Raw genomic sequence first — 26,716 nt, forward strand, 5'->3', positions numbered from 1 at the left:
CAGAATTACCATGTTGCCTTCTGAAATGAAATCCATACAGCGGCTAGGATTACAGACATGGATTGTTTCGTAAATTCATTTATGAGCTAGCCTCTTAACTTTGCATCTCCCTCTGTCTTTACCCTGACTCAATTCTTTTTTTTTTTTTTTTTTCTTACATCCTTAATCAACCAATGCAAATACATTCCATTCCTATCAGTTGTGTCAATATTAGGAGACATTATATTTATGAAATACCATATCATTTTCCATATTTTTAGATTTGGTTGACACATGGTTGTTCAAAGGAAGAAGGGGGGATTTGGGAATGAGGTGTATTTTAATAACATTCTTGAATTAGAGAAAGATGAAATGAAGAGAGAATTTGGATGTTATCATTCACTAATTTTCAATTGTATGAATGCAAGCAGGCCAAACTCAATATGTGGAATTTTGGGTCCAAAATCACTATAAACGCTTGTATAGGGTCATATGTTATTTTTTCATATATCCGTATCGTGTGTGTGAGTTTAATATGCTATAGGTCCTCTCAATAGAAAAGTCCTTTAAAAAATGCAATTTTATACATTCCCAAAGATGTTAGAGAACTCAAGGATAAGCATCTTTCTAAATTATAGTACCAAACTGAAGAAGAAAAAAAATCCATTATACATATTCAATTCATGGGATTTGAAATATGTGGTACTTCTAAAGTTTCTATATATATATATATATATATATACACATGTACAATAACTCAACTGCAAGGAAGAAGAAGCAACCACCAACCAGCAGCTTCTGTGTGGTTTGATGCATCATGCATGTGAAGGAGATGGACCCACCCCACAGTAAATACTTGGCAACTGTACCCTCATGCTGCATGGCCTGGAAATTGTATGTATTTGGCTATGGCTAGCTCTAGCTCTATGCCTGTTTCATTTCATACTGGGAGTTGTGGGGTCTGAAAAGCTTTCAAATTAAGCAACCTCAAATATATATGTCCCCAAGTTATTTGATCAAAGAAATTCCCCCAACACCATCCTTCCTTCCTTGATCAAGGAAAAGTTTCACGCCCCATTCATTCATATGGCAAAAGACATGCAAACAGAGACTTTGACTTTTGTCAACGAGGAAGGCTGGAAGCAACCACCAGCATTTGATGGAAATTTCTCCCGTCTTGTAGAACTTCTCCGAACTTGTCTCGTTGACTTGGGTCCCTTTTAGGTGTTGACAGACAAGGAATTGTTCTGTAAATTTCTTTCTGTGCATCTGCCTTTTTCCTCCATTTGAGCCAAACCAAAGCTTGCAGAATTCTTGTGTTCTAGGAAGCAGAGAAACACAGAGGACTGTTCAGAATTCTTGTGTTCTCTTACAGGGTTCAGTTGTAAGTGTCTCTATGATCCTAAATTTTTTCAATCGTGAACCCTTTTTTTCCTTATTTATTGGTTGCAGACGTTTTGCTCCTTTATTTATTTATTTTGATGATAATCTTGGTCTGATCAAACATGATCCCAGGGTGTACAGAGAGAAGATTAACAAAGTGAACAAAACCCAATTAATGTAAGTTTCACTTTACCCTGACACAGTTCTACAATTTCTTTTCGCTTACATCCTTAATCAACCAATATGCAAATTCATTCCATTCCTATCAGTTCTTCTGTCAATATAATTAGGAGATTTTATATTTATGAAAGACCATATCAATTTCAGTAATATTTTTAGATTTGGTTGAGACTTGGTTGTTCAAAGGAAGAAGGGGATTGAGACATGTTGATTTTTGAGTAGGAGCCCTTGGGAAATTGATATCAAGAAACAATAGTCCAAAATTGTAAAAGATAATTGATTGATAGTTTGCTACACTGTGGATGTTATATGTTCCAAATGTGAGAAAGTCTCAGTTTTTTTTTTTTTTTTTTTTTGTTCTTTTTCTTATTAGATTTGTGCAAGATGGTGGATGCTGTAGTAACAGTGTTCTTGGAGAAGTTGTTGGGAGCTTTATCAGAGGAAAGCCGCGTTTTCAGTGAATTCAGGGACAAATTTGAAACATTACAATTTGAGCTTCAACTGATGCGAAGCTTTCTCAAAGATGCAGAGAGGCTCAAGAGGAAGAATGAGACCTTTCGTTGCGTAATGGCTAATTTGAGAGAACTGATTTATGAAGCTGAAGACATACTAGCAGATTGTCAGCTTCAATCAAGAGATGATGGGCTGTTTTCCAGTGGTTGGTTTATGTGCACCAACCCTTTTAAACTTCCATTCCAATATCAAACTGGGAAGAGCCTTGGAGAAATCAACAGGAAAATTGCCAGCATTAAGCAAAACATTTCATCCTATCTTGGAGTTCCACTGCTGAATCAACTGGAGCCAATAAATGCACAAAATGACCAGATGCCTAGACGGAGCAGTCCTGTGTATGATCACACCCAAGTTGTAGGTTTAGAAGGCGATGCGAGTAAGCTCAAAGAATGGTTATTTGAAGCTGACAAGGGGATACTAGCTATTGGAGTTGTGGGCATGGGGGGCCTGGGGAAGACCACTATTGCTCAAAAAGTATTTAATGACAGGAAGATTGAGGAGCGCTTTGATAGAAGAATTTGGGTTTCTGTTTCTCAAAATTGCAATGAAGAGCAAATCATGAGAAGTATGTTAAGGAACTTGGGAGATGTAAGCGTAGGAGACGATAAGGGTGAATTACTAAAGAAAATAAATGAATATCTTTTAGGCAAGAGGTTTTTGATAGTGATGGATGACGTGTGGGGCTCGGATTTTACTTGGTGGCACACTATTTATGAAGCATTGCCAAAGGGAAATGGAAGCAGCATCGTTATCACCACAAGGATAGAGAAGGTTGCACAGAAAATGGGAGTGAAGAAAGCAAGATCGCATTGGCCCAAATTCCTCAGCAAGGATGATAGTTGGCTGCTATTTCAGAAGATTGCATTTGCAGCTGATGGAGGTGAGTGTAAGCATCCAGACCTGGAAAATGTTGGAAAGGAGATTGTTGAGAAGTGTAAGGGTCTTCCATTAGCAATCAAGGCAGTTGGAGGAATAATGCTCTGCAAACCATCACACTATCATGAATGGAGGCGAATCGCAGACCATTTTCATGATGAATTAGCAGAGGATGATAACTCAGTTATAGCTTCTCTACAATTGAGTTATGATGAACTCCCATCTTATTTGAAGTCATGCTTTCTTTGTTTGTCTCTTTATCCTGAAGATTGTGTCATAACCAAAGACCAATTGGTACATTGGTGGCTTGGAGAAGGTTTTATTCCGCTGAGAAATGGTAGATCAGCAATTGAAGCAGGGGAAGATTGTTTCTCGGGGCTAACAAATCGATGTTTGCTAGAGGTGGTGGAAAAGACTTATCATGGAACAATCTCCACATGTAAAATTCATGATATGGTTCGGGATTTGGTGATAAAAATGGCAGAACATGATGCATTTTTCAGCACAAAAGATAACAACTGCCGCCATTTGGGTATTGCAAGTAGCATGGCTCAGAAGGCCAATCACAAGCTGCGTGCATTGTTATCTACAACTAAGACAGGTGAAGTGAACAAGATTGCTTCAAACACTGCAAAGAAGTTTTGTGAGTCTCGAAACCTTCGAGCAATGGATTTGTCCAGGTCAATCTTTGATACGCCTCTCTCAGGCCTTTTACATCAGATTGGTGTTCTTCAACACCTAACCTACCTTAATGTAAGCAACACACATCCGTTGGTTCAACTCCCACCTTCACTTGACAAGCTTAGCAACCTTCAGGTTTTGGATGTCAGCTACTGTCAAAACTTAAAGATGCTCCCCCCTTGTATTACTACTTTCAAGAAGTTAAGGGTCTTAGTTGCCAGCCATTGTGGTTCACTAGAGTATCTACCTAAACACTTGGGAAGGCTTTCAAATCTTGAAGTGTTATTGGGATTCAAACCTGCCAAATCAAGCCAGTTAGAAGCTTGCAGGATTGGTGAGCTCAGAAATTTAATTCGGCTTAGGACACTTGGGATTCGACTGAGTTGCTGTGATGAGATTGGAGATACTGAGGTCAATGTATTGGTAAATCTACAAGAACTGCAGCATCTGTCAATAAGTTGCTTTGATAGTCATGGTAATAATGACCTCACAGCCAAGCTTGACAAGCTGTTCCCTCCTCAACAGCTCCATGAGCTCAGCCTAGAATTCTATCCAGGAAAGATTAGTCCATCTTGGCTCAATCCCATCTCACTTCCTATATTGAGGTATCTTTCAATATCATCAGGCAATCTTGCAAACCTGAATGAAAATTTTTGGGGGAATGACAACACTGTCTGGAAAATTGAGGGCTTGCGGTTGAAATCTCTTTCTGATTTCGAAGAAGAATGGGAGAGGCTTCAACGAGTTATGCCAGCATTGAGAGTCGTCGATGTGAGCTGGTGCCCAGAGCTGATGTCTTTTCCAATTGAGAATGTTGGGTTTAAAGGTGGTGTCTGGAAGGAGGAAGTGCACAAAAGCTAAATGCAAATGTCATGTGCTAGCCAGCTAGTGCTACCATTGAATTTTAGCAAATGTTCAATTCAGTTTTCCTTGTAAATAAGCATGAGGGCATGTAATAATGTCCTTAGCAAATGTTCAGTTCAGTTCAGTTTTCCTTGTAAATAAGACGACGATGGATATCATGAAGGTGTTCGCAGGACAGTCAGATCCTCTGTGAATCTTGATTCTGATTCAGACTGAAAAAGAGGAAAGACAAAAAAAAGGAAAATGATACCTGAGTTTGCAAATGCTTTCTGATTGCATGCTTGTATACTCGTTGCCACATCTAATTTATGTTACCTTCCGAGTGTATCTCTTCTGTTTGTTTCTTTTTTAGGAACAAAATTGCATTGGAAATATATTCTTCCAGGCCTATTGACTAGAAAGTACTTTCTGATTTTTCTTTATGGAAATTTTTTGTGTGACTATTGCGACAACGGAATGACAGTTTTTGCAGGAAAACTGACTCTATCTATCCTTCCCGGATGAAGGCTGAAGGAATTTGAACTCCCAGTTTTACTGTAAAAGTGCGTGGCTGTGAGTCAACTCAAGCTCACCTTGTTTGAGCTAAATCTTTTCACGTCCAACCAACATGCAATTTCAGCCAATAAGGAAACAATCAAGCAAAATCCTTGGAGGTTGATAAGTTTGGAAAGAGAAATGACAACAAATCAAGAAGCTTGGTAAGCAACCAGAAAATATTGCAAATTTTGAATCCATGGTGTGGAATTCAGGGGAATTAAGAAAAATATCTGTTTTTTTTATTTATTTTTAAAATGCTGAATAATCACAAATAATAACAATGTACATTTGGATTAATCGAATTTAAAAGAAAGAGTTTGAATATCAGCAATAAAGTTAGAAAATTTAATGAAAAAATGACTATAAAAACACAAAAAGTAAATGGGTGAATTTCTTAACCGGCATAGAAATCTCTCGCAAGTGCATGAGCCGAAGATATTGTGTCACATTTTGTAATTAAAATGGCTAGATCCAATGAAGAATTTCGAATACATATATTTCAGATTTTCTTCTATTACAACTTGTAGTAAAATCAAAGAATTTTTATATAGGAAATACAATACAATCCAAACCAATCAAATTCAAATCTATAGATTTGAAATCACTATCTCCAAATGAACACTATATAACAAAGGATGTTTGTTTCTAGCCCAAAAGAAAGTCACTTGGTGAAGAAAACAGACGAAGAGAACACAGTGTATGTCTTTCTTTATTTGAGTTATACTTGTTCTTGTTTGTTCTAGGTTGTTTTTTTTCGATTTCGTTTTAGTTAGATTTTCTTTTGAGCTTCAATCATAACATAATACTCTTTGTTATTGTTTGTTTGATCTAACAAAGAATCTAAACAAGTTAGTGTTCACATAAACTATGTCTGAAAGTAGTGAGAATAATTTTCCCGGGAAACAAGCGAAACAGACGTTAGTGGTTGAAGTTAGTCAGCTCAGTTATCTAGGATTTGAGTGGAGTTGCCTTGCATTTCGCCAACTTCTCTTTTTCTCTGTCTCTTTCTCTGTTGTTGGTTAAGAATAACACAAGACTAGCAAAATGAGCATGGCGTTTTTGAGACCTCGTCAACACCAAGCTCTGAATCGAAACCTTAAAAAAGAAAACAACATACTAATTTCTGTCTCTCTTCGACGTGTCTACCTCACTGTCTCTCCGTCATTTTCTAAGCATGGTCAAATCCCAACTATGTTTCAGGATATTTATACCCATTGTTGTCTATCTGCTCCAAACCCCCCTTGATTTTTTTTTTTTTTTTTTTTTTTGGATTGACCACCCACTGTGTTTATCATCAGAGGTAATAATCTTCTAAACCCTCTATCCCACTGTCGTTTTGTTCAATTTGGTCCCTTAAATTCTGCTCTTCTTTTTTTTTTTTTTGAATTAATTTGCTTTCATCAGTTTGGTTTTGGTGTTTTTTTATTTTAAATTTGTGTATTTATAAATTTGAGCTGCATTTGGTTGGAAATTAGCATAATTAGCATAATTTGGTCTGTTTTGTGATCGTGGTTTCCAGAGTGGGAATGTAAATGCGGGCATTTGGGCAGGGCTTTGGTTCCAGGTCTGTATCTGTGATATGAGTGCTTGATTCTTCTGCCCTTTGGCTACTTTTGCATAGATTTTCAGAGAAGGAAACCGTTTTCTCACGTGTGAAACCATGTCTGTATCTCTCTCTCCAAGACCAGGTAATAAAACTACTATTTCTGTCTCATATTGTTTATCAATAATCATTGAGAATCAATGTATATTCACAAGACTCGTTTATATTATGTATATATAAATATATGCTTCAAATGTGAGGATTTCTCTTAAATATATAATGTGCATTGACACTTAAAAGGACCTTAGGATGTTGAAATAACAAAACCTTGGATGCATTGATATAGGTAGACGCATAAATTTATGATCTGTGCATAGACAATCTTCTTTTGTATAATTTCAGTATCTGATGTCGAAATCTCTGAGGAAGAGGGAAAGACTAGAGTTGCGTCGTTGAGGAAGAAAGCAATGAATGCCTCTGCTAGGTTCAGAAAATCTTTGTCCAAAAGGGGTAGAAGAAGCAGTAAAGTCTTGTCTGTCGAAATTGAGGATGTGCACGACTCTGTGGAGTTACAAGCTGTGGACTCATTGCGCCAGGCACTTATATTGGAGGAGCTTCTTCCTTCCAAGCACGATGATTATCATATGATGCTCAGGTTTCTTCCTCTTGTTGTTCCACTTGCAGTTTTGTGGATACTTTTTCTAAATTTTGGGTTTTTTTCATCTAAACTTAAATCATTGTACGACAGATTCTTGAAGGCCAGAAAATTTGATATCGAGAAAACCAAGCAAATGTGGTCTGACATGCTCGAGTGGAGGAAGGAATTCGGTGCTGACACAATTATGGAGGTAATCACTGTAGAAATAGTTGGTAAGGCTTTTGAATTTTGCTGATTGTTTTATTTTACATCTCTTCATTTTTAAAATTTGTCTTCTTTTAGTGTAGATCATATTTTCATTTTCCCCAGTAATAGACTCTCCAGCAGATTCTCATTTGCTTATATTTATTCATCAATTTAGTTACTCATTTATCCATCTTTTTGTCTAGGATTTTGAATTCAAGGAACACAGTGAAGTCTTGCAACACTATCCCCAAGGACATCATGGAGTAGACAAGGATGGACAACCTGTGTATATTGAGAGAATAGGGCAAGTAGATGTGACCAAGCTGATGCAAGCCACAACCATGGACCGCTATGTGAAATACCATGTCCGGGAGTTTGAAAGGACATTTGCTGTTAAGTTCCCAGCTTGCTCAATCGCAGCAAAGAAGCACATTGACCAAAGCACAACAATCCTCGATGTGCAAGGAGTGGTATGTGACAACTACAATCACTATGGAAAATTAGGGAGAAGCTGTTATGTTGTTTAAATGTGAACCATTACGGATAATGACTGCAATTGATCTTAAGAGGCATACACAGTTTAAGCAGTGTGCATATTTTACATAGCAGTCTCACAAGTTCTTCTGTCTTTGAAGTCGTGTCTTTTTTTTTTTTCACCATTTCATTGCATGGAATGAACTATTTTAACAAATTTTATGCCTTAGGGACTTAAAAATTTCAATAAAGCTGCCAGGGATCTTATTGCTCGCCTTCAGAAGATTGACGGTGACAATTACCCTGAGGTACTGTCTTAAAAGTTGACATATTTTGGTCTATAAATTTCTGGACTTTTAGAACTTTTATCGTCGATGGCAGAATTGTGATGCCATGAAAAAATGTTGTGAACAATGCAGACCTTGAATCGCATGTTTATCATCAATGCTGGTCCTGGTTTTAGAATGCTGTGGAACACCGTGAAGTCCTTCATTGATCCCAAGACAACGGCAAAGATAAATGTGAGTCCATAGCTTTTGATGCTACAAATGCTAGTTCTTGTCAGGGCCATATTATTAATAATTGGAAAGTTATTATCATCCAGGTCCTTGGCAATAAGTATCAGAGCAAGCTACTTGAAATAATTGATGCTAGGTAAGTCTCTAATTGTGCAATCTATCTTGCACTCTTAATTTTGCTAACCCAGGATTTATAACCTGTATTGTTATCAAGTGTTCCCAAATGGCGTCGTCTGTTTAAACACACCACGGTGCTGCTTCAGTTTGTTTATTTTGATATTCCCTTTCTGGTTTGGCTTTGCTCCAGTGAGCTGCCCGAGTTCTTAGGTGGTACATGTACTTGTGCTGATCAAGGAGGTTGTATGCGTTCTGATAAGGGCCCCTGGAAAAAGCCAGAGATAATGCAGGTGGACAAACCATTCTGTTTCTGTTTTCTTTTCTATATATCATTGCAACTCCGTATACTTTCTTTAGTTTGCTTTTGAATTAAAATTATTATATATTTGACTTGTGCACATGCAGATGGTCCAAAATGGTGATCATAAATGTTCAACAAAATCTGGAATTCAAGTAGGTCTTACTTGATTTTAACTGGTTTTGTAAGATACATCTCATTTGGTGCTTATTGTCGTAAAAAAAGCTCAAGCTTATTTATATAATCTTCCCAGGAACGTGACACAGCTCCAACTCTAGCTGATAAGCGACCTTTCTCTCCTAGATTTACAATGGAGCATATTGAGTATCCAGGACTTTCTCGCTTTCAGGAAGAAGTAAGTATCAAAGACTTCCAAGTTCATTTTAGTTGCTACCAAAGCTCTGTGTGTATGAGACAATTGCTAGATAAATCGGGCATTTATTTGTTTGCAATCTGAGTATGATAGGAATTGTTGGTCAAATACAATTCAAAACATTCAGCATTTGAAGTGGGATACTTTACTTTTTTAGTTTGCAACAAGGTCTTTTAAGATAAACAATCTTTACAGGCATCCATAGCAAAAAATATTCAAGAGTCTTACAAATGCAAGGACCATGTCTCAATGGTCGTTAAAACTGTGGATTCAAGTTGGCAAATGGCAGGGAGCAGCAACTTTGCCCTATCAAAGGGTTCATCATCTAACAACATAGGTGACCTTATATCTGTATTTTCTTTCTTTCTATGTGTTTTGCAATAACTAGGCTCTGAGTTTCCTTTAACTTGCAGCAGGAGATTGTTTTTCCAGGGATGATGCTTGCAAAGTTCCTGATGGGTTCGGCTCTCAGATTTTGGCTGCTGTTATGGCGTTTGTTATGGGAATAGTCACCATGGTCAGACTGACGCGTAACATGCCAAAGAAGCTCACTGATTCCACCTTCTACTCCAGCACTGTTTGTGATGGCGACACAATGATCAAACCCCAGGGGCCTTCATACGCTGCCATCTCTGGTACAGATCTCATGTCTGTCATGAAGCGCATGGCTGAACTGGAAGAGAGAATGAGCATGCTGAGTGTGAAACCAGCTACCGTGCCGGCTGAGAAGGACAGAATGCTGAAAACTGCTTTAGGCCGGGTTGATGCCTTGGAGCAAGAGCTCATGGCAACAAAGCAGGTATCTTATCTTGGGTTTCTTTGAGTTCCTTATGAACTTTTTTGAACAGAGCTTTTTAGCCTAGCTGCACAAATGCTGCTGCTGCATCCAATAATAAATGTTCAATAGAGATGTGTATGATATCTCATTCAAATGGTTTCTTTGTTTAGGCTCTGGAGGAGTCGCTTACCCGGCAAGACGAGCTCTTGGGAAGTCTTGACAAAAAAAAGAAGAAGAAGAAGAATAAGATCAATAAGAAAATGGTATGCCACTGACTGAGACTAAGATCACAACATCACCTATTTAGTTCCTAATAATAATTCAGCCTTAGATTTTAGGTGGAGTTTGTGACACTTCTAATATGCTTTTGGCTTGCAATGCAGTTCATCTGGTGAAAGGTGAAATGTCAAACACAGAAGAAAGATGCATATGCTTGGTTGAATACTTTGAATATTGTTGGCTCTCCAAAGCCACCCAAATGCACTCCTACTCTACTTATTGTTCCATAAACGTTTACCACAATGTGAATGAACAGAAGTTTTGGCCAGATACAGAGTTTGCCAGACTATCACCATTTTGCAGATTATTTCTTTCCTTCATTTTGGGTCAATGATTATGCAGATATATTTTTCAAAATAAATTTCTAAAGTCTAATAATTAGTAAAGTATTTAGTGTTTGGTAGATACCCAATTGGATTTGGGTGTTTGCATGATCTCTTCTCATCATGTTTTAGTTGTACCCAAAGACTTTCTTGTGTTTGCTAGCAGGAAAGCAAGTGTGAAGTTGAGCTACTTAGACTATTTAGAATCTGGATAAGAGTCTGATGAAGCTCACGTGGGACCCCCCACCCACCAAGCAAGCTTAAGCTAGCAAAGGCAACCGGCCTCGGGCGGCTGCCACTTTACACGTGGCGCGCCGCTTGCTTGAGGGAGGAGAAGTGAGCATATAATGGAAAAGTTTCTTTAAAAGATTCACACGAGAGAGAGAGAGAGAGAGAGAGAGAGAGCGAGTGAGTGAATGAATTGTAGGGAAAGCAAAGGAAAACTCTCAACCTTGCCATATCTTCAAGTTGGACTGCCACCCCTAGGTTTTTTAGGCTTTACATTCCCAGCTGGCTAACTTAGAGCTCCCACCCACCATAAACTTTACACATAGTAATATACATCAGCATTATAAAATCACTAAATCATTTTTTTTTGTTACACATAAAATAACAAAAGGAGTGTGTGCCATCTAGTTAACCTAATGGTTAGGGATGGCAAAAATCCCCGTAGGGGCGGATCCCCGACCCTAATGAGGGGAGATTTCGGGGCTAAATGGGTATCGGGTACGGGGATTCCCGAACTTGAAAAATCCTAGACCGGTATGGGGAGGGGATGGTATTGCCGTCCCCATCCCCGAACCCGACTCGAAAATATATATGTTTATATTTAAATAAATAAATAAATATTTATAATATTTATGTTTAACCCTAAGTTAACTTCCCTCTCCTAATTCTTCCTAATTTTCTATGGAATTTCATATTGATGTGATTTTGAATAGTTGAGTTGAACTTTATAGTTAATTTGGATGTGTTGAATGATAAGTTAGTATGAAACTTAATGTTAAAATGTATGATAAATATTTTTTTATGCAAAAAAATCGGGAATTCGGGGCGGGTATGGGGGATAGTCCCTCGACGGGGACGGGGACATGGATTCCTCGAAACCTAATAAACGGGGATAGGTTCGGGGACAGGGGCGGGGATGGGGATGGTATTGTCATACCCGGCCCCTACCCGACCTGTTGCCATCCCTACTAATAGTTAATCTAAAGATCTTTAGATTGGGAGAGACAAAATTTAAAACTTAATAGCAAATGACTTTATGAAAAAAAAATTTCTAAGTGTTAAAAGGGTTGTAAAAGAGGTGGGAGCCAAGGCCACCTTGCACCTGGCTCTAGTTATGCCCGTGCTAATGGTATTTCTCTTATCTTTAAGTTCGAAATCCCAATATACTATTAATGTATAATTCATAAAAATTAAGCTATAATTACTATTAATATTTCCAAAATTAAATGTTTTAGATCTCTTAACTATAATTACCATATTAAATTTTGGTGATAATACTTTAATATTAGAAAATTATTGTGCCGTTGACGGCATAAATTTCCAAATAAGTAAGTGTTGAAAAAAGGTATATACATGAGTGAGAGAGACTGTCCCTGTTCCTTGTGATAAGTGATTGACTGATAAATAGTCAGCCAACCAAACCAAGCCGAGCTGACAAGGAGCCGCCGTCGGCAGGCGGCGTTGGCGCTGAGCGTGAGCGTGTTTGTTTCTTTAATTTCCATGATTTGGTTGTGTTGATTGCACATGAAAGAAGCAAGAAAACGAAGACCGAAAGAGAGATGGATGTTAAGAAGAGCTGTCGTTTCTGAGCAGTCTTTGTACCGAAATTTGCCGTCGTGTCATGGGTTTGGCTCATTCTCATTTCTCTGCCCCATTCCCCCAAACCCAAAACCCAAAACCAACCTTTCGTTTCTTCTCTATATAATATAACCCATAAGCCTCTCTCTCTCTCTCTCTCTCTATAGTATTTGCGTGCCATGGGGCATGTCGCTAAGATCTCTCACTGATCACGACGAGATAACGAATCATAACTCGTGATGATCTGATCACTACGAGCTTTTGAGCCATTTATATCTATTTATATTTATAGATAAAGGAGGGATCTGCATAACTACATGCCACTTACTTGTCTCCACGACCTGAGAATCTCTCTCTGATTAATGTTGCTCGCCAATTATTGAGGTTAGGCCTTTTCTCTCTTTTGGGTTTTTGTTCTTCTTCTTAAATTTTGTTAAAGTCGTAGAATTGAGCTGCGAATTCATGAATTGGGTATTAGGAAGTGAATTTGGGAGCTTCTTGTTGGGAAAAACCTTGCTTTCTTAGCTTAGCTTTGTTCAATTTTGATTTTGAAGGCATGAAACAGATAGAGTGTAAAAGGTAGAGAGTTTTTGGTGTGAATGGGATTTGAGAATTGCTGGGTCGACAAGGAAAAGGAAAAAAAAAAGGTTTGGAGTGGACAGAGTGGGGTTTTAAGAAGAAAAAGAGAAAAGCCTAAAGGGGAAGTGAAATTTTTTTATAAATATAAAAAAGTAGGAAAAAGGCAACAAGAATAACTCAAACAGGGAAGAGGGTGACCGGAAAAGATCCAAGCCCAGAAGTGGTAAGGGCAAGTAAGGATTGATTCCATTCTAAAGCCTCCCTCTTCTTCGCACACGCAAATACACCAAGACATATTGTCTTCTAGTTTTGTTTTATTTTCATCCAGTGCATGTCATGCACTTCAACTTTTGTCACTTGTTTATGTTCCTTGTCTAAATTGTTGTTCCAACCAGCTTCACCAGTAAGTTAATGTGGTAATTCATGTTCTTATTATATTTCATTGCCTGAAGTTACTTGGAAGCATTTGTGGTTTTAAGTTATACTGGGTATTGATTCATTTAGACCATTTTTTGGTGATTTGCAGAAGAAAAAAAATGGCAACTTTAGTTGAGCCTCCAGATGGAATTAGGCAACGGGGGAAGCATTATTACTCAATGTGGCAAACATTGTTTGAAGTTGACACCAAGTACGTTCCGATCAAACCCATAGGGCGAGGAGCATATGGCATAGTGTGCTCGTCCATCAATAGGGTAACAAATGAGAAAGTTGCAATCAAGAAGATCAATAATGTGTTTGAGAACCGAATCGATGCATTGAGGACTCTGAGGGAGTTGAAGCTTCTTAGGCATATCCGGCACGAGAATGTGATTGCTTTGAAGGATGTTATGATGCCTATCCACAGGACAAGTTTCAAGGATGTGTATTTTGTTTATGAGCTCATGGATACAGATCTTCATCAAATTATAAAGTCCTCTCAACCACTTACCAGTGACCATTGCAAATACTTTCTATTTCAGGTATTAGCTTCCTCTCAACTAGTGTTATTTTACCTCATTAATTCTTTCAAGTAGGCATTATAATTGGTTGATGCTAATTTTGTGCCAACTTAATTCATGCACACGAATGATTTTGGGAATAGGAGTGGGAACTTAATGAATAGAACGCATGTTACCATATGAGACATTGCAGCTTCTTGCATTTTCTTATGTAGAAATTAACCTCTTGGGGTTCTGTGCATTTCAAAGCTTGAAAAAATGTGATTAGAGACCAAGCTCCAGTTAATTGTTTAGATCTATTTCTTCTAGGAGTTGTTCTGCTTGTGACTAATTTTGACTTTGCATTGTAGTTGCTTCGAGGTCTCAAGTATCTTCACTCAGCAAACATCCTTCACCGGGACTTGAAGCCTGGAAACCTGCTCATCAATGCTAACTGTGACTTAAAAATATGTGATTTTGGGTTAGCCCGAACCAGTGGAGGTACTGGCCAATTCATGACAGAGTATGTTGTCACTCGCTGGTATCGTGCACCAGAGCTGCTATTGTGCTGTGACAATTATGGAACATCCATTGACGTCTGGTCCGTAGGATGCATCTTTGCTGAGATTCTTGGTCGGAAACCAGTCTTCCCTGGAACTGAATGCCTCAACCAACTAAAACTAATTATCAATGTTCTTGGTAGCCAGCATGAACCTGATCTTGCATTCATTGACAATCCGAAAGCCAGGAAGTACATCAAATCGCTGCCCTATTCTAGGGGAACACATTTTTCCCGTCTATACCCCCAAGCTGATCCGTTAGCTATAGACTTGTTGCAAAGGATGCTTGTGTTTGATCCAACTAAGAGAATCTCTGTCACCGAAGCACTCCAACACCCTTACATGTCAGGGTTATATGATCCAAGATGCAATCCTCCTGCCCAGGTTCCAATCAACCTCGACATAGATGAGAATTTAGCAGAACCAATGATTAGGGAGATGATGTGGCATGAGATGCTTCACTACCATCCAGAAGCTGCTTTTGTGAATGCCTAGGTAATTTTCAAAAGGCTTTCCAGTTTCCTCAACAATGCTTCTTCGTGCAATTGGTTTATAATAGAAAACCATGCAATAGAGAAATGTGATGTTAGTAATAATGATCTTAACAAGATTTTGTATTATCTTGTTTGGTAGCTTGAGGTCTCTGAATGGGACATACTGTCTGGTAACTCTGTATATAATTGTGCTTTGTTATTTGAAATGCACGACTATAGTTCTGTATTATCGATAATGCATGTAAGACATTTCCTAAGAAATACCAAGGGAATTGAATAAAGATGCGTCTATTTTTATTATTGTTATTTTCTTCTTTTTTTCTTTTTTTCTTTTTTTCTTTTCTTGATTTTCTCTACTCAATCATATTGTATATGTTGAAACGTTTGCTGATCTTGTTTACCTGAAAGGAAGTTATACAAATCTTTCCAACTACTTTCACTTTATGATTTGGGCGATATGCTTAATAGTTCAATGCCCATCAGAAGTAAGAAGGCCTATCCTGGTGAGAGTCTTATATATGGCCCTTAAATAAGATTTTATCTCGTAATCGTTAAATTAAATTAATTAATTTAATCTAACAGCTAACTAATTTCATCCCACAGAAAAGGGTATTATTATCAAAGCTGCTACATGGAATACTGCTTTTTAGGAAAGTACCCACCCTATATCCTACTCTAAAAAGCATGTCACTTCGAAAAGTACTATAAAGAAAACAGAGCACACAATTTGGGACCCAAGACCCGATATGCGCCCAACTTTTCTTAACCCCCAAAACGCACTAACAGCCCACCACTGCCCACTGCTCTTGCCTGGTTTCCTTTCGCCTTCCCTCCCTTCTTTTCAAATAACTGGGTCTAAGCCTCCAAGGCAACTTGCAAGACCATGTGCTTTTTTAAGGCACAGAAAAAAGTTGCTTCAGATTTCATTGGTTTTCATATATCTTCTTGTGTTCACTGTTCAATATGAAAAGTATGCTTGAAAGAGAACCAGCTGTGGCTGGCATTTTTAAATGAAAGATTGCCTAAATCTAAGCACATGGGATATAAAGTGGGAAATATTTTTACTCACCACTTTAACTCAAGGGGGTATTTTCATCATCTTTTTCACCACTAGACACGTGTCTATTGACATAATCATAATTAACTCTTTGTTTTGTATTTATAGAACTATGATTATGTTCATGAACACGTGTCAAGTATTGAGAATAATGATGATGATACACTTTGAGTTAAAGTGGTGAGCAAAAATGCACAAAAAAATTATCCAATAAATCAATTCATAAAACAAATTGGTTGCTTAAATTTATATAAAGTCTAGAAAATGCATACAATTCAAACCAACGTTTTTGACCAATCCCACTCCCTTTTTTGTCTAATTGAAAATTGCAAGTTGTTGCTAAATTGTGATTGGAGTTGCAAGATTTCTCATGTTTACAGGGAGCAAAACAGAGCTGCTAACCACCTTGCTAATTTGGGGTATGAATTACCTTGGCTTCATAATTTTGAGTCAGCTTTGGATTCCATTTTGATCATTTTGTTGGACAACGTGTTAGGAAGGGCCCTTGAAAGGGCAGTGATCTGTTAGTTTTTTTCTTCTTATTTCGTCTTGGCTTCGGCCTCCTTCTAACCAAAATAATAATAATAATAAGCAGAAACACAGGAGAAATTATTTTGAATCTCAAAGCAACAAAGGTTCAATTTGCTTTTTTCTGCTTGTGTCTTTTTAAAACACATAGCTGCAACTGCTTGCCAATGGGCACTGGTGTAGACTAGGAGAAACACTTGTGTAATGGAGATAACATTGTTTTGCTATCTTCAGCCAATTACGCTACGTCACGCGTGATAACTTTTTTATTTGACATAATGTGATTAGTCGAAGATAGCAAAACAGTATTATCCCTATTTCATATAAATTTTTCTGGTAGACTATAGGGCGGGCCTGTCCTTTAAGCTGTAACCCTTCATTATTGATCAATGTTTAGGGACCAGCTTTCAGAATTCTGACCACATACATGTGCCCTTTACTGCAGCAGTTTATGCTTCTGGGATCTTTTTTTACCCTTTAAAAGAAAATGCCACATAATAAAACTTTTACTGTCATAACAATAGTTTCTCAAGATGAGATGAAATAGTGCTCCGTTTGAGCAGTTTCACTTACAAATTTACCTCAAAAAGTACATCTCCATTATTTTTCATGGTCAGTTTACCTCACAAAATCAGAGGAAAGACTGACACATTGATTTTGAAGTATACATACCATATCAGTCAGGCTGCAACTTGGGGGCAAAAAATAGCAAAGTCTTGCTATTCTCAGCCAATCAGGTTATATAGGTTATATCAAGTGGATAAATTATCAACTGTGGCACAGCATGATTAGTCAGATATAACAAAACAATGTTATCCCGTTACACACAACACAAGTGTTTCTCATTACCTTTTCCTTATAATTTTATATTGAGACAATGAGACATGTTCTTAAATATTCTTAATAGTTTATGTCTATATGGTGGGCGTTACTGGTCTATATATTCAACCCTCCACCACTCTTCAAAACCTCCTCTTCCTTATCTTTTCTTCCTACTCTAAAATTTGGTCTAATCTCTATCTCTGTCCCTCTGCTTCTCTCTGTTTTCCTCTCATAGCTATCTCCCTGGTTCTGAAAACCTGTGTCTGCTTTAAAGTTCATAACTTTGGGCACTTCTTTTTCTCCTTTAATGCTTAACATGCATAGATATAGATACAGTTCTAGATGTTTGAGCTAGATTGATGTCTCCTGTACTTAGTGAAATCCTGCTCTCTGGGTTTATGGTAAATTCCACTCTCAGGCGTAGAACCCACCTAGTTCAATCCTTCTCTGTCTGCTTCCTCTACTGGTTCTATGTGTTTTCATGAACACCATCTCTTCATAAAATAGCTCTGCATCACAACTTATAAGTAATTATATTTCTTATTTGAGGTTTTTTCATTTTGTTTTCAAAATTAGCATCTGGGTTGTTTAAATAATCACTCTAGTTTTATTGGGTAAAAGAAAAGATCGGTTTTTTATTTAGTTAAGCATATTTTCCACATGGGTTCTTCTAGTGGGGTTTCTTCAGGGTCAAGCATGCTTCAGAACTCAGGCTCTGATGAAGATCTTCATCAGGTCATGGACCAAAGAAAGCGCAAAAGAATGCTATCCAATCGGGAATCGGCACGTAGATCTAGGATGCGCAAACAGGAGCATCTGACCGATCTGACGGCTCAAATTGGTCTTCTGAAGAAGGAGAACCACCAAATCCTCACAAGCATGAATGTGACCAACCAACTCTACATGAACCTTGAGGCAGAGAACTCTGTCCTCAGAGCTCAGATGGATGAGCTCAGCAACAGACTGCAGTCTCTCAATGATATCATAGACTGCATTAACTCAAGCAAATGGCTTTTTGAGGCTGAAGAAGAAGACACTCAGATTATTGGTGGTGATGGATTTCTTAATCCATGGAGCACTCTCTGTTTGAACCAACCAATTATGGCTTCTGCTGACATGTTTATGTGTTAATAATCTTAATTTATTCAAATCATGGGTTAAGTGAGTTTTTTCTGGTGCTGTTTTTGAGAAATTAGTGAGTTCAAGATGTAACTTAGAAGCCCATGTCATGTGTAAATTTGTTATTATAATGATGGATGGGTCATGGGTTTCAACTGTTCAACATGTAGGCATTGTGTAAGCAATCAATCTTTCTGGTAGCCAATTACTTGATTTAATAAAATCCAGCTGCATTATGTTCATTTCCAGTTTAATGGGTGCTCTGCTGGCCTATTGTTTATTTCTTTTGTTTTGTTTGTATTTCATGGTTGGATTGGATCATATGGTTAGACAAATTTAGTGGACTCTGAAAGGTTGATATTTTTTATTTAAACTTTGCTTGGGTGCTTTGCTGGTGGGATGATATTTTTATCTAAGCAATGTTGGGAAGCATAATGAACATTACTTAATTATAAGATCATAGTCATCAGACCATTATTAATATAAAACCTCTTGTCATTTTTATATGCACGACAAAATATTAATAACTCATCAATTGTCCCACACATTATAATTTTTCTTTCACACACAATACCAAAGTGTCATGGAATTTAAACTTAATCACTAGTTTGCAAGTAAATTCACTTTTCCACGCTAGACCCGGTTAGCAAAACTGATGTTGTTTAAAGACAAATCCTGTGACGTTTTGGAGTTTATCAAGTAAGGAATATTATGTCCTTTCAATTTTATTTTGTTTTTTGTTTTATCAGGAAAAGAGAAGAAGAAAAAGAGGCTAAGGAATTGAAGTCAGAAAAGAGGTGCTCATTTAGTTCTGTTGGAAAGCCAACAGAGCGCCCATTGTGCCACTGAGTGATAAGATCACATTGATCAACAAATTTTTCAAAGCAATGAATAATATAAATTAAGGCTTTGAGCCCCACTTACTAGTATACTATGAACATAGACTACAATACCTGTATCACAAAAATGCACGTTTTAAAAAAAAAAATCTAGTTCTTAATGGGGAAAATGATTTTAATGCAAAAGATTAAAAATATGTAGGTAAGGCGTAGACCTAATAGAGGTGATTAATTAAGTGTTAAACCATGCTATTACGTAGGTGTTGTTGGGCATGGCACTTGCTCACCCACTAATTCAATTGAAAAAGAAAGGCTAATTAAACATATGATAAGTTTCAATGTCCATGGAAGGTGATGAAAGCATGTGGCCAACCAATTATGACAGACTTGCTCACATGGGCAAGAAATTTAACTATAATTTGTGAAAGCTCTGTGCATGTTTTTTATTTTATTGTTAGAAAATAAAAAAGGTAGGCTTGATCATAGAAATAAAAAGCCATCTTTCCTTGGAAAAGGAATTGCAATTATTGGCTTGACATGCCTTGTTTTTTCAGTCTTTCTTCTTTTTAATATAACCTTAGAAACTTAGCCATTTCACTTTGTAAAATGCTTCAAGAGCATCTCTAATTACATTGTAATTCCTACTACAACACTAGTGGGAAGATTGGACTAGTTTGGATTGAATAATTTGAGCATTTACGGTATCGAAATGTTAGCCGGAGGAGAGCTTAAGATTATGACTTGCATGTTGAACAAGAAAATAACTGTTCTTTTCCACTCAGTCATCAAGCACATATCACATCCCTAACACAACATTAAATTTAATACAGGAAATAAAACTACCTCTGCTTACACAGGAGTATACTTCCAAGGCTGTGAAGGGTATCCAAGTCATAAAGATTTCAAAACTGCAAGACCTCTACAGGTGGGCACTTGTTTGTTCCCTAGAAAATGGAAAAGCTCTAAGGTTTAAAGAGCAAAAAGAAACAATAAACGAAAAAACAATTCCTCAATCATCTTCTAATTTAACCAGGTCAAGACCCAGGTGTGGTTCTGCTCTTCTTGATGTAACTCCCAAATCTTTGGGCAACTGCAGCATCGTATGATGTATCCCATACCTGAAAATTCAGCCACATTGAATTAGCAATCATCATCCACCATAGAAAAGCCTTTCAAATATCCAAAAATCCACCCATAAACAAGATACAGAAAGATGGCTCACTTCCAGAGTCCCTTTTGAGCCTCCTATGGCAAGCAAAAACGGGTTATCTTCCGAGAACGAAACAGAAAACACAGCTCCCTGACAACATTCAGAAGAGAGTCCGACAATCAATCTCATTGAAAATAAACAAATAAGAAAAAGAAGAATAACTCATTACATTGGCATATAAATCATGTCACTTACAGCTTTAGGGTTCCTGGATGAAATGCATGAGGGTTGGTTGTTTGACACATCCCAAAGCTTTACCTGCAACGAATAGTAGTGGAACAATATTAGGATATCCAAATCTGGTTGGTATACAGACTCAGCAGGTAATGGGAAGAACATAATACCATTTTGTCCGTGGATCCAGTTGCAAGAAGCTGAAAAGAAAAGAACAAAGGTGAGATTACACATAAATCAACAACATAAAAAGTACCCAAAAGTGAAGAGAAAGAGGACTATACATTAGGTGCTGAGGGGTTATAGGATATTGCGCAAACAGCTTTGTCGTGTGCATGAAGAGTAAAACTAGGTTTAGACTCAGAAGTAGAAGAAGATGTGGCAGCCCGAATATCAAAACCTTTGACTGTGCCGTCTTCAAGGCTCACCTGGATGGATTTACAAAATGAATGATGATCAATAAATGATAATTCTTATCTAGCCAGAGAGTAACTGTATCCACATTAAAAGTACATATAATACACACACACAGGTGTTGATACAAGGAATCAACCAAAAAAAAGGCAAAGAACTTCGTAATTGAGTATGAAAAATGACTGTCTTAAGAACCAAAGCACACACCACAAATGAATGCTCAGTGTGTGGATCCCATGCTAAGCTTTCTACATCAGCTGTGACTGTCCATTTATAGCCAGAATGTGATGACGCCCTCCCATCTTTCTGGAATGCATAACAATTATAAATTCACCAGTCAATGAAATTTTCAAATAAGAAAGTTCCTTGACAATGTCTAAAGTTTGTCGGAAAAAAATATATGAAAAGAATGTAACACTCAAGTAAAAATAATATACCAAGACTACTGAATGATCAAAAGATCCACTAAGAAGAACTTGATGGGCAAAATGATTCCATGCAACTGCCTGAACCTGTAAAAATTAGAATGAAGAAGTTAAAATTGAGGTTAAATTGCTAAAATTGCAAGGAAAAGTCAGCTGAAATCCTTAAAATAGAGAGCTCAAGATTGCATTTGTCCTATAGCACACCATTCAAAATATGATTTTGGGATAAAAGATATAAATGCAATTCTTTCTAAATTCTTGCCTTGTCTGTATGATGCTCCATGGTAATGGTACATTTTCCGGTAGCCACATCCCAAATCTTAACTTGTTTGTCAGCACTTGCACTAGCAAGTACATTTCTGTTTATGGGAAAAGACAACATCGAATATAAACCTTCCACTGAAGCAACAAGTAGTACAAAACTATAAAAGAGTTAACAAACCTGTAGAACTTATTCCAAGCAAGGCCAAGAACTGAATCTCTGTGACTGCCTTCTTTGTATTTGATTGATGCCTAACACAAAGCAAGTTGCAGAATTGGTAAAAGGAAGTGACAAAGAATTGCATGATTATCAAACCCAGGCATTGAAGGAATGAGCATCAAACCTTCTTTCCTTTCTTTTTCTTCATCTCAGCAATACCGCCCAATACCACACATGGTTGTACCTCATCAATCTGAAAAACAGAAAAATTGTTTAGAAAAAGCAATAATATCTCCATCAATTTCCTACTTAAACCTATCTAATGAGAGTAGAACGCATAAACTACATACAATGTCAAGATCCCAAATCTCAATGGAAGGTTCATCCATTAAACCAACAGCTATGAAATTCCCTGCCAGCATAAAAAATAAAAAATATTTAACCATCAATTAAATACAAAGGTAAAGCAATGCAGAAACTGAAAACTTATCCACGTTTTAATAAACTTGTAAAAGAACCAGCTGTGGTTGGCATCTTTAATTGAAAGATTGCCTAAATCTAAGCACATGGTATCTAAAAAGAGGAATATCCCATATATACATGTATTTGAGCAAGCAATATGTAAATGAAAATGGAGTAGACCTCAAATATCAATAAAAATCAGAACTGATCCAATAAACCATACAAGGTTCATAAAACAAATTGGTTACTTAAATTTATGAAGTCTAGAGAATGCATATGATTCAAGTTTAAACACATGAAAAATTACTTTGAATCTCAAATTACTATGAAGTCTAGTGAGAAATTACAATGCATAAGATAATCATCATTTAAATTCGCCAAAAAGAGAGCTAATGGGTAACAGAAATTTCGAGATGAAGAATCTAAATTTTAACAAAATTGTAATTAATATCTAGGAAAACAACCAATGAAGATGAACAATAATCAGATTCACCAAATAGAGGCTAATGATTAACAGAAATTTGAAAGAAGAAAAAGAAAATATTACATTTTTCTTAAGAGAAGAATAAATTACAATTAAAAAATATAATTCACATATATGAATAAACTCAAGCAACTTCAACCAAAATGCATAACATCACATGATTCGCACCTTTGTCTCCACCTTTGAGAGGACAATCAAGCCATGCTGTGCAAAGGGGGAACGATGAAATGATGACGTCATGGTGCACATAAACATTTGATTCACCATCTTCTGATTCGACATACAGCCAAATCTGCTCATACATAACTTAATTATTATCAGTGACAAACCGACAAAGAGAAATGAAACAATAGTTTCAGCTATCTATTACATGCCTCAAGCTGGCTGACATCATCCTCATTGCGGGCGCAGACTATGACTGAATCAGTCGGGTTAATGGTCATGTCATCACTGTCTTCCGACTCCTCGTCCTTTGATAAAATAAAAAATTGAATATGAAAAACCGAATCCCTCTTCTAGCCTCACAAAACAAAAGAACAACAAAAACTGGAACAAAAACAGTGGCAGAATTAAGTTGTAAAACTTACATCATCCTTATCCTTGAGATATGGATCCATATCATTACTAGGGTAGTAAAGGTCTCCAAGCCCACTACTAAACGGGTCAATGCCTAGGGTTAGACATAAGAAGAAGCACTGTTAGCTATATATCTTAATTGACACTCATGAGAGGAAACATATAAACTATAGTACTAATAAAGCCATTTAAAACTTAAGCAAATTACTACTCTGTAACTTCAACAATGCTTCAAGTTCAACCTTGTCTAATAGCTTAAACTTTGGTCATGTCAACAATGCTTCAAGTTCAACACCTCCAGCTTAAGCAACATTGTGAATAATCCCCCTTATACTCCAAAAATGAATTCAAGAAAATAAAGATAAAATAGAAATACCATCCTCCTCATCATCATAATGTTCCATGTCAAGTTCCCTCAATCCATCGGTTATATCATCAAATTTGGTCCCTGACACTGTAACTTTAGAAGCTTTGCCGAGTGCTTTTGCTACCTCTAATGCTTGGGAGATTTGATCACCCTTCTTGGGGATTTCAACATCCATTTCTCCATCACCGTCCTCACTTTCACCATCTCCACTGCACAAAACAACACCCACCACAACCATACAAGTCAGCAAGTCGAAAATCAACACCAAAATGCATAGACCCTCTTTGCCAAAGAGCAAACACGTGACAAATATACTCCATGAAAAATTCAATCTTTTCCTTTTGCTTCCAGAAAGAAACTACCAACCCCATAAAGAACAAGACCAACAATTTTTTGCAAAAGAAGTGATCGTCTTTAACAAAAAAAATCAATGAGTTCAGAGCTTGGCCTCAGAACAATAACAGCTATCAGACAGACAATGGTCATTCAGCATCAATAAAGCACTCAACGATCACAAAAATTAGACCAAAAAAAAAGAGCTGAAGAACTTCACCTTCTCTCCAAAGCACCGGTTTTGATTAACTCATCGATTTCCTCTTTGGTGGGCGGGTCGGCGACTGAGGGAACTGGCTTTGAAACTCCTCTGGGCACCCAAGAAATTGCTGATATCATTTCCTCTTCTTCGTTTTTTAAAACTTGGTTGAGCTTAAATTACTGTGTTTGACGAAAGTGGAGGTTTCAGGAGCTATGAAATTTGGCGGTGGAGCAACGAGGACTGTATTTCTGTTGCCGCTCCTCGATGGTGAAAAATAGGGTTTTAATAAAATGTCGGACCAGTTTGGTTATAGGGATATTCCTAGACTCAATCAGATTAGAGTTTTGCTAACGTTATCTTCATTTGTTTTTTTTTTTTTTTTTTTAGTTTGGGTTTTGTTTTGTTTTTCAACTACTTCTTTTAACTTCTTTATTTTTTGTTTGCCAAAGTTTACACATGGAAAACAAATTTTAAAAAATCGAGTATAGCCGAGCGGCTATACTATTCACACACGCAAAAAAAAGGGAGCTGCTGCGCAGAGCCCCACGTGTAAAATTGTATAGCTGTGTGGCTGTACTTTTTGAATGAGATATTTTTTTTAATATAAAAAAGGAGGACCCCAGACGCCACGTGTTAAAAAAATTAAAAAACGAAGTATAGCCGTGCGGCTGTACTATTTTTCCTTTTTGAAAAAAAAAAAGTCTGCCATTTATCGTTTACAGCCACGTGTCAGAAAATAGTATAGCCGCCCGGCTATACTATTTTTTCATATGAAAAAAATCGCAGTATAGCCGCGCAGCTATACTATTTAAATACATTATATTTAAAAATTATGGCCGCACAGCTACACTATTTAATAAAAATATGAAAAATAAAAGAGGACCCTCCTAGTTGCTTTAGTTTGTACCATATAAATATTAATTTGCTAGGTTCAACATATCCAAAGTAGATATTAATCTTCCACTGTATGATATTTTAATATAATTTTGCTAACATATGTTATTCTTATTCAATAATATGTGAGAATTATTTGTATCATACGTGAATTTTGTAAAAAGTACTTGTATAGAACACGAATGTATTGTTGAAAATTACGTATGTACATATATATAGTTTTCTGGCTATACTATTTTTTAATTAATTAAATCACAGAGCCCAAGAGCCCCAAGGCCCATCTTTTGATTTTTAAATATATTAATTAACCGTTGACCCAAGTAATTAGGCATTTAACCGAAGGCTATACCCACAAGCCACTCAATTGGGCCACTTGCATAGTTAATATAACCTATTCTATTTCCAAGAGTAAGTCTTCTAAAGACCTTTAAGGAACTCTAGTGTTCCAATGTGGGAGCTCAAACATGTTTGCTTTTTAAAAAACGTGGGACGTGTATAGAACACGAATGTATTGTTGAAAAAAAGTAGGTACATAAATATATATATATATATACACACACACACACACACACATATATGTATGTACATATATGTAAAAGACTATAGCCGATCATCTATACTATTTATTAAAATATTTGGGTCCCAAAACCAAATTATTAGGATTTTTATTAAAATATTTGATACTAATTATTCACTAAACGTGAGACGTGCATAGAATACGAATGTATTATTCAAAAATACGTACGTACATATATATAAGACTATAGCCGGTAGTCAATACTCCATTTTAAAGACAATTTAAAAATTAAAAAAAAAAAAGTCCAGCCGGCCGGCTATACTATTATCTAGAACAAATTTTAAAAAAATCGAGTATAGCCGCAAGGCTATACTATTCACAAAAAAATAGTATATCCGTTCGGCCATACTCCTTTTTTGCATTTAAAAAATAGTATGGCTTAGGCCTCTTTGACACGTGGGCTTAGGCCTTGGGCCGGCCTTTTTATATATATAATAGTATAGCCGCACGGCTATACTATTTATTTGAATTTTAAAAAAATAGTATAGCCGCTCGGCTATACTCTTTTTTTGCCTTTAAAAAATATTTTGGCTTAGGCCTCTTTGACACGTGGGCTTAGGCCTTGGGCCGTCCTTTTTATATATATAATAGTATAGCCGCACGGCTATACTATTTATTTGAATTTTAAAAAAATAGTATAGCCGTTCGGCTATACTCCTTTTTTGCATTTAAAAAATAGTATGGCTTAGGCCTCTTTGACACGTGGGATGAGACCTCTTTGATGTGGGCTTAGGCCTTGGGCCGACCTTTTTATATAGTATAGCCGGACGGCTATACTATTTATTTGAATTTTAAAAAAATAGTATAGCCGTTCGGCTATACTCTTTTTTTGCATTTAAAAATAGTTTGGCTTAGGCCTCTTTGACACGTGGGCTTAGGCCTCTTTGACAAGTGGG

At 36.9% G+C, this 26,716-nt stretch overlaps 5 protein-coding genes across 7 annotated transcripts; 4 read left to right on the plus strand and 1 right to left on the minus strand.

Moving 5' to 3' along the window:
* The first annotated feature begins 762 nt into the window (after positions 1-762).
* Positions 763-4,866, plus strand: LOC117633807 (disease resistance RPP13-like protein 4). The gene is made up of 3 exons (XM_034367589.1): positions 763-1,363; positions 1,495-1,539; positions 1,916-4,866. The coding sequence occupies exon 3, from the start codon at positions 1,927-1,929 to the stop codon at positions 4,471-4,473; it is 2,547 nt and encodes an 848-aa protein (XP_034223480.1). The 5' UTR covers positions 763-1,363; positions 1,495-1,539; positions 1,916-1,926; the 3' UTR covers positions 4,474-4,866.
* A 1,381-nt stretch (positions 4,867-6,247) lies between these two features.
* LOC117633808 (phosphatidylinositol/phosphatidylcholine transfer protein SFH12-like) lies at positions 6,248-10,557 on the plus strand. Of its 3 annotated transcripts, none has more exons than XM_034367590.1 (15): positions 6,248-6,313; positions 6,533-6,701; positions 6,959-7,211; positions 7,305-7,404; positions 7,604-7,870; positions 8,105-8,182; positions 8,294-8,395; positions 8,479-8,528; positions 8,700-8,799; positions 8,915-8,962; positions 9,061-9,162; positions 9,376-9,517; positions 9,594-9,979; positions 10,129-10,221; positions 10,342-10,557. In XM_034367590.1, exons 2-15 carry the CDS (start codon positions 6,674-6,676, stop codon positions 10,351-10,353), a joined length of 1,761 nt encoding a protein of 586 aa, XP_034223481.1. In that variant the 5' UTR covers positions 6,248-6,313; positions 6,533-6,673; the 3' UTR covers positions 10,354-10,557. The 3 variants fall into 3 exon arrangements, with proteins under 3 accessions (XP_034223481.1, XP_034223482.1, XP_034223484.1); XM_034367591.1 differs by having other exon boundaries at positions 9,597-9,979; XM_034367593.1 differs by lacking the exon at positions 6,248-6,313 and having other exon boundaries at positions 6,598-6,701; positions 6,934-7,211.
* A 1,729-nt stretch (positions 10,558-12,286) lies between these two features.
* On the plus strand, positions 12,287-15,216 carry LOC117634179 (mitogen-activated protein kinase 7). The gene is made up of 3 exons (XM_034368136.1): positions 12,287-12,750; positions 13,472-13,904; positions 14,234-15,216. Exons 2-3 carry the CDS (start codon positions 13,482-13,484, stop codon positions 14,915-14,917), a joined length of 1,107 nt encoding a protein of 368 aa, XP_034224027.1. The 5' UTR covers positions 12,287-12,750; positions 13,472-13,481; the 3' UTR covers positions 14,918-15,216.
* Positions 15,217-17,438: 2,222 nt separating this feature from the next.
* Positions 17,439-18,684, plus strand: LOC117636199 (bZIP transcription factor 44-like). The gene has a single exon (XM_034370703.1). It carries the CDS (start codon positions 17,984-17,986, stop codon positions 18,452-18,454), a length of 471 nt encoding a protein of 156 aa, XP_034226594.1. The 5' UTR covers positions 17,439-17,983; the 3' UTR covers positions 18,455-18,684.
* A 1,321-nt stretch (positions 18,685-20,005) lies between these two features.
* LOC117635868 (periodic tryptophan protein 1 homolog) lies at positions 20,006-24,637 on the minus strand. The gene is made up of 16 exons (XM_034370246.1): positions 24,368-24,637; positions 23,824-24,023; positions 23,459-23,541; positions 23,246-23,341; positions 23,040-23,163; positions 22,276-22,337; positions 22,110-22,178; positions 21,947-22,017; positions 21,767-21,863; positions 21,517-21,591; positions 21,287-21,385; positions 20,950-21,093; positions 20,836-20,865; positions 20,687-20,749; positions 20,504-20,581; positions 20,006-20,399 (listed from the first exon to the last, which is right to left on the minus strand). The coding sequence occupies exons 1-16, from the start codon at positions 24,484-24,486 to the stop codon at positions 20,316-20,318; spliced, it is 1,494 nt and encodes a 497-aa protein (XP_034226137.1). The 5' UTR covers positions 24,487-24,637; the 3' UTR covers positions 20,006-20,315.
* Between the last annotated feature and the right edge of the window lie 2,079 nt (positions 24,638-26,716).

This window comes from Prunus dulcis, chromosome 7, assembly GCF_902201215.1.
Source record: "Prunus dulcis chromosome 7, ALMONDv2, whole genome shotgun sequence".
NCBI classification, from domain to species: domain Eukaryota; kingdom Viridiplantae; phylum Streptophyta; class Magnoliopsida; order Rosales; family Rosaceae; genus Prunus; species Prunus dulcis.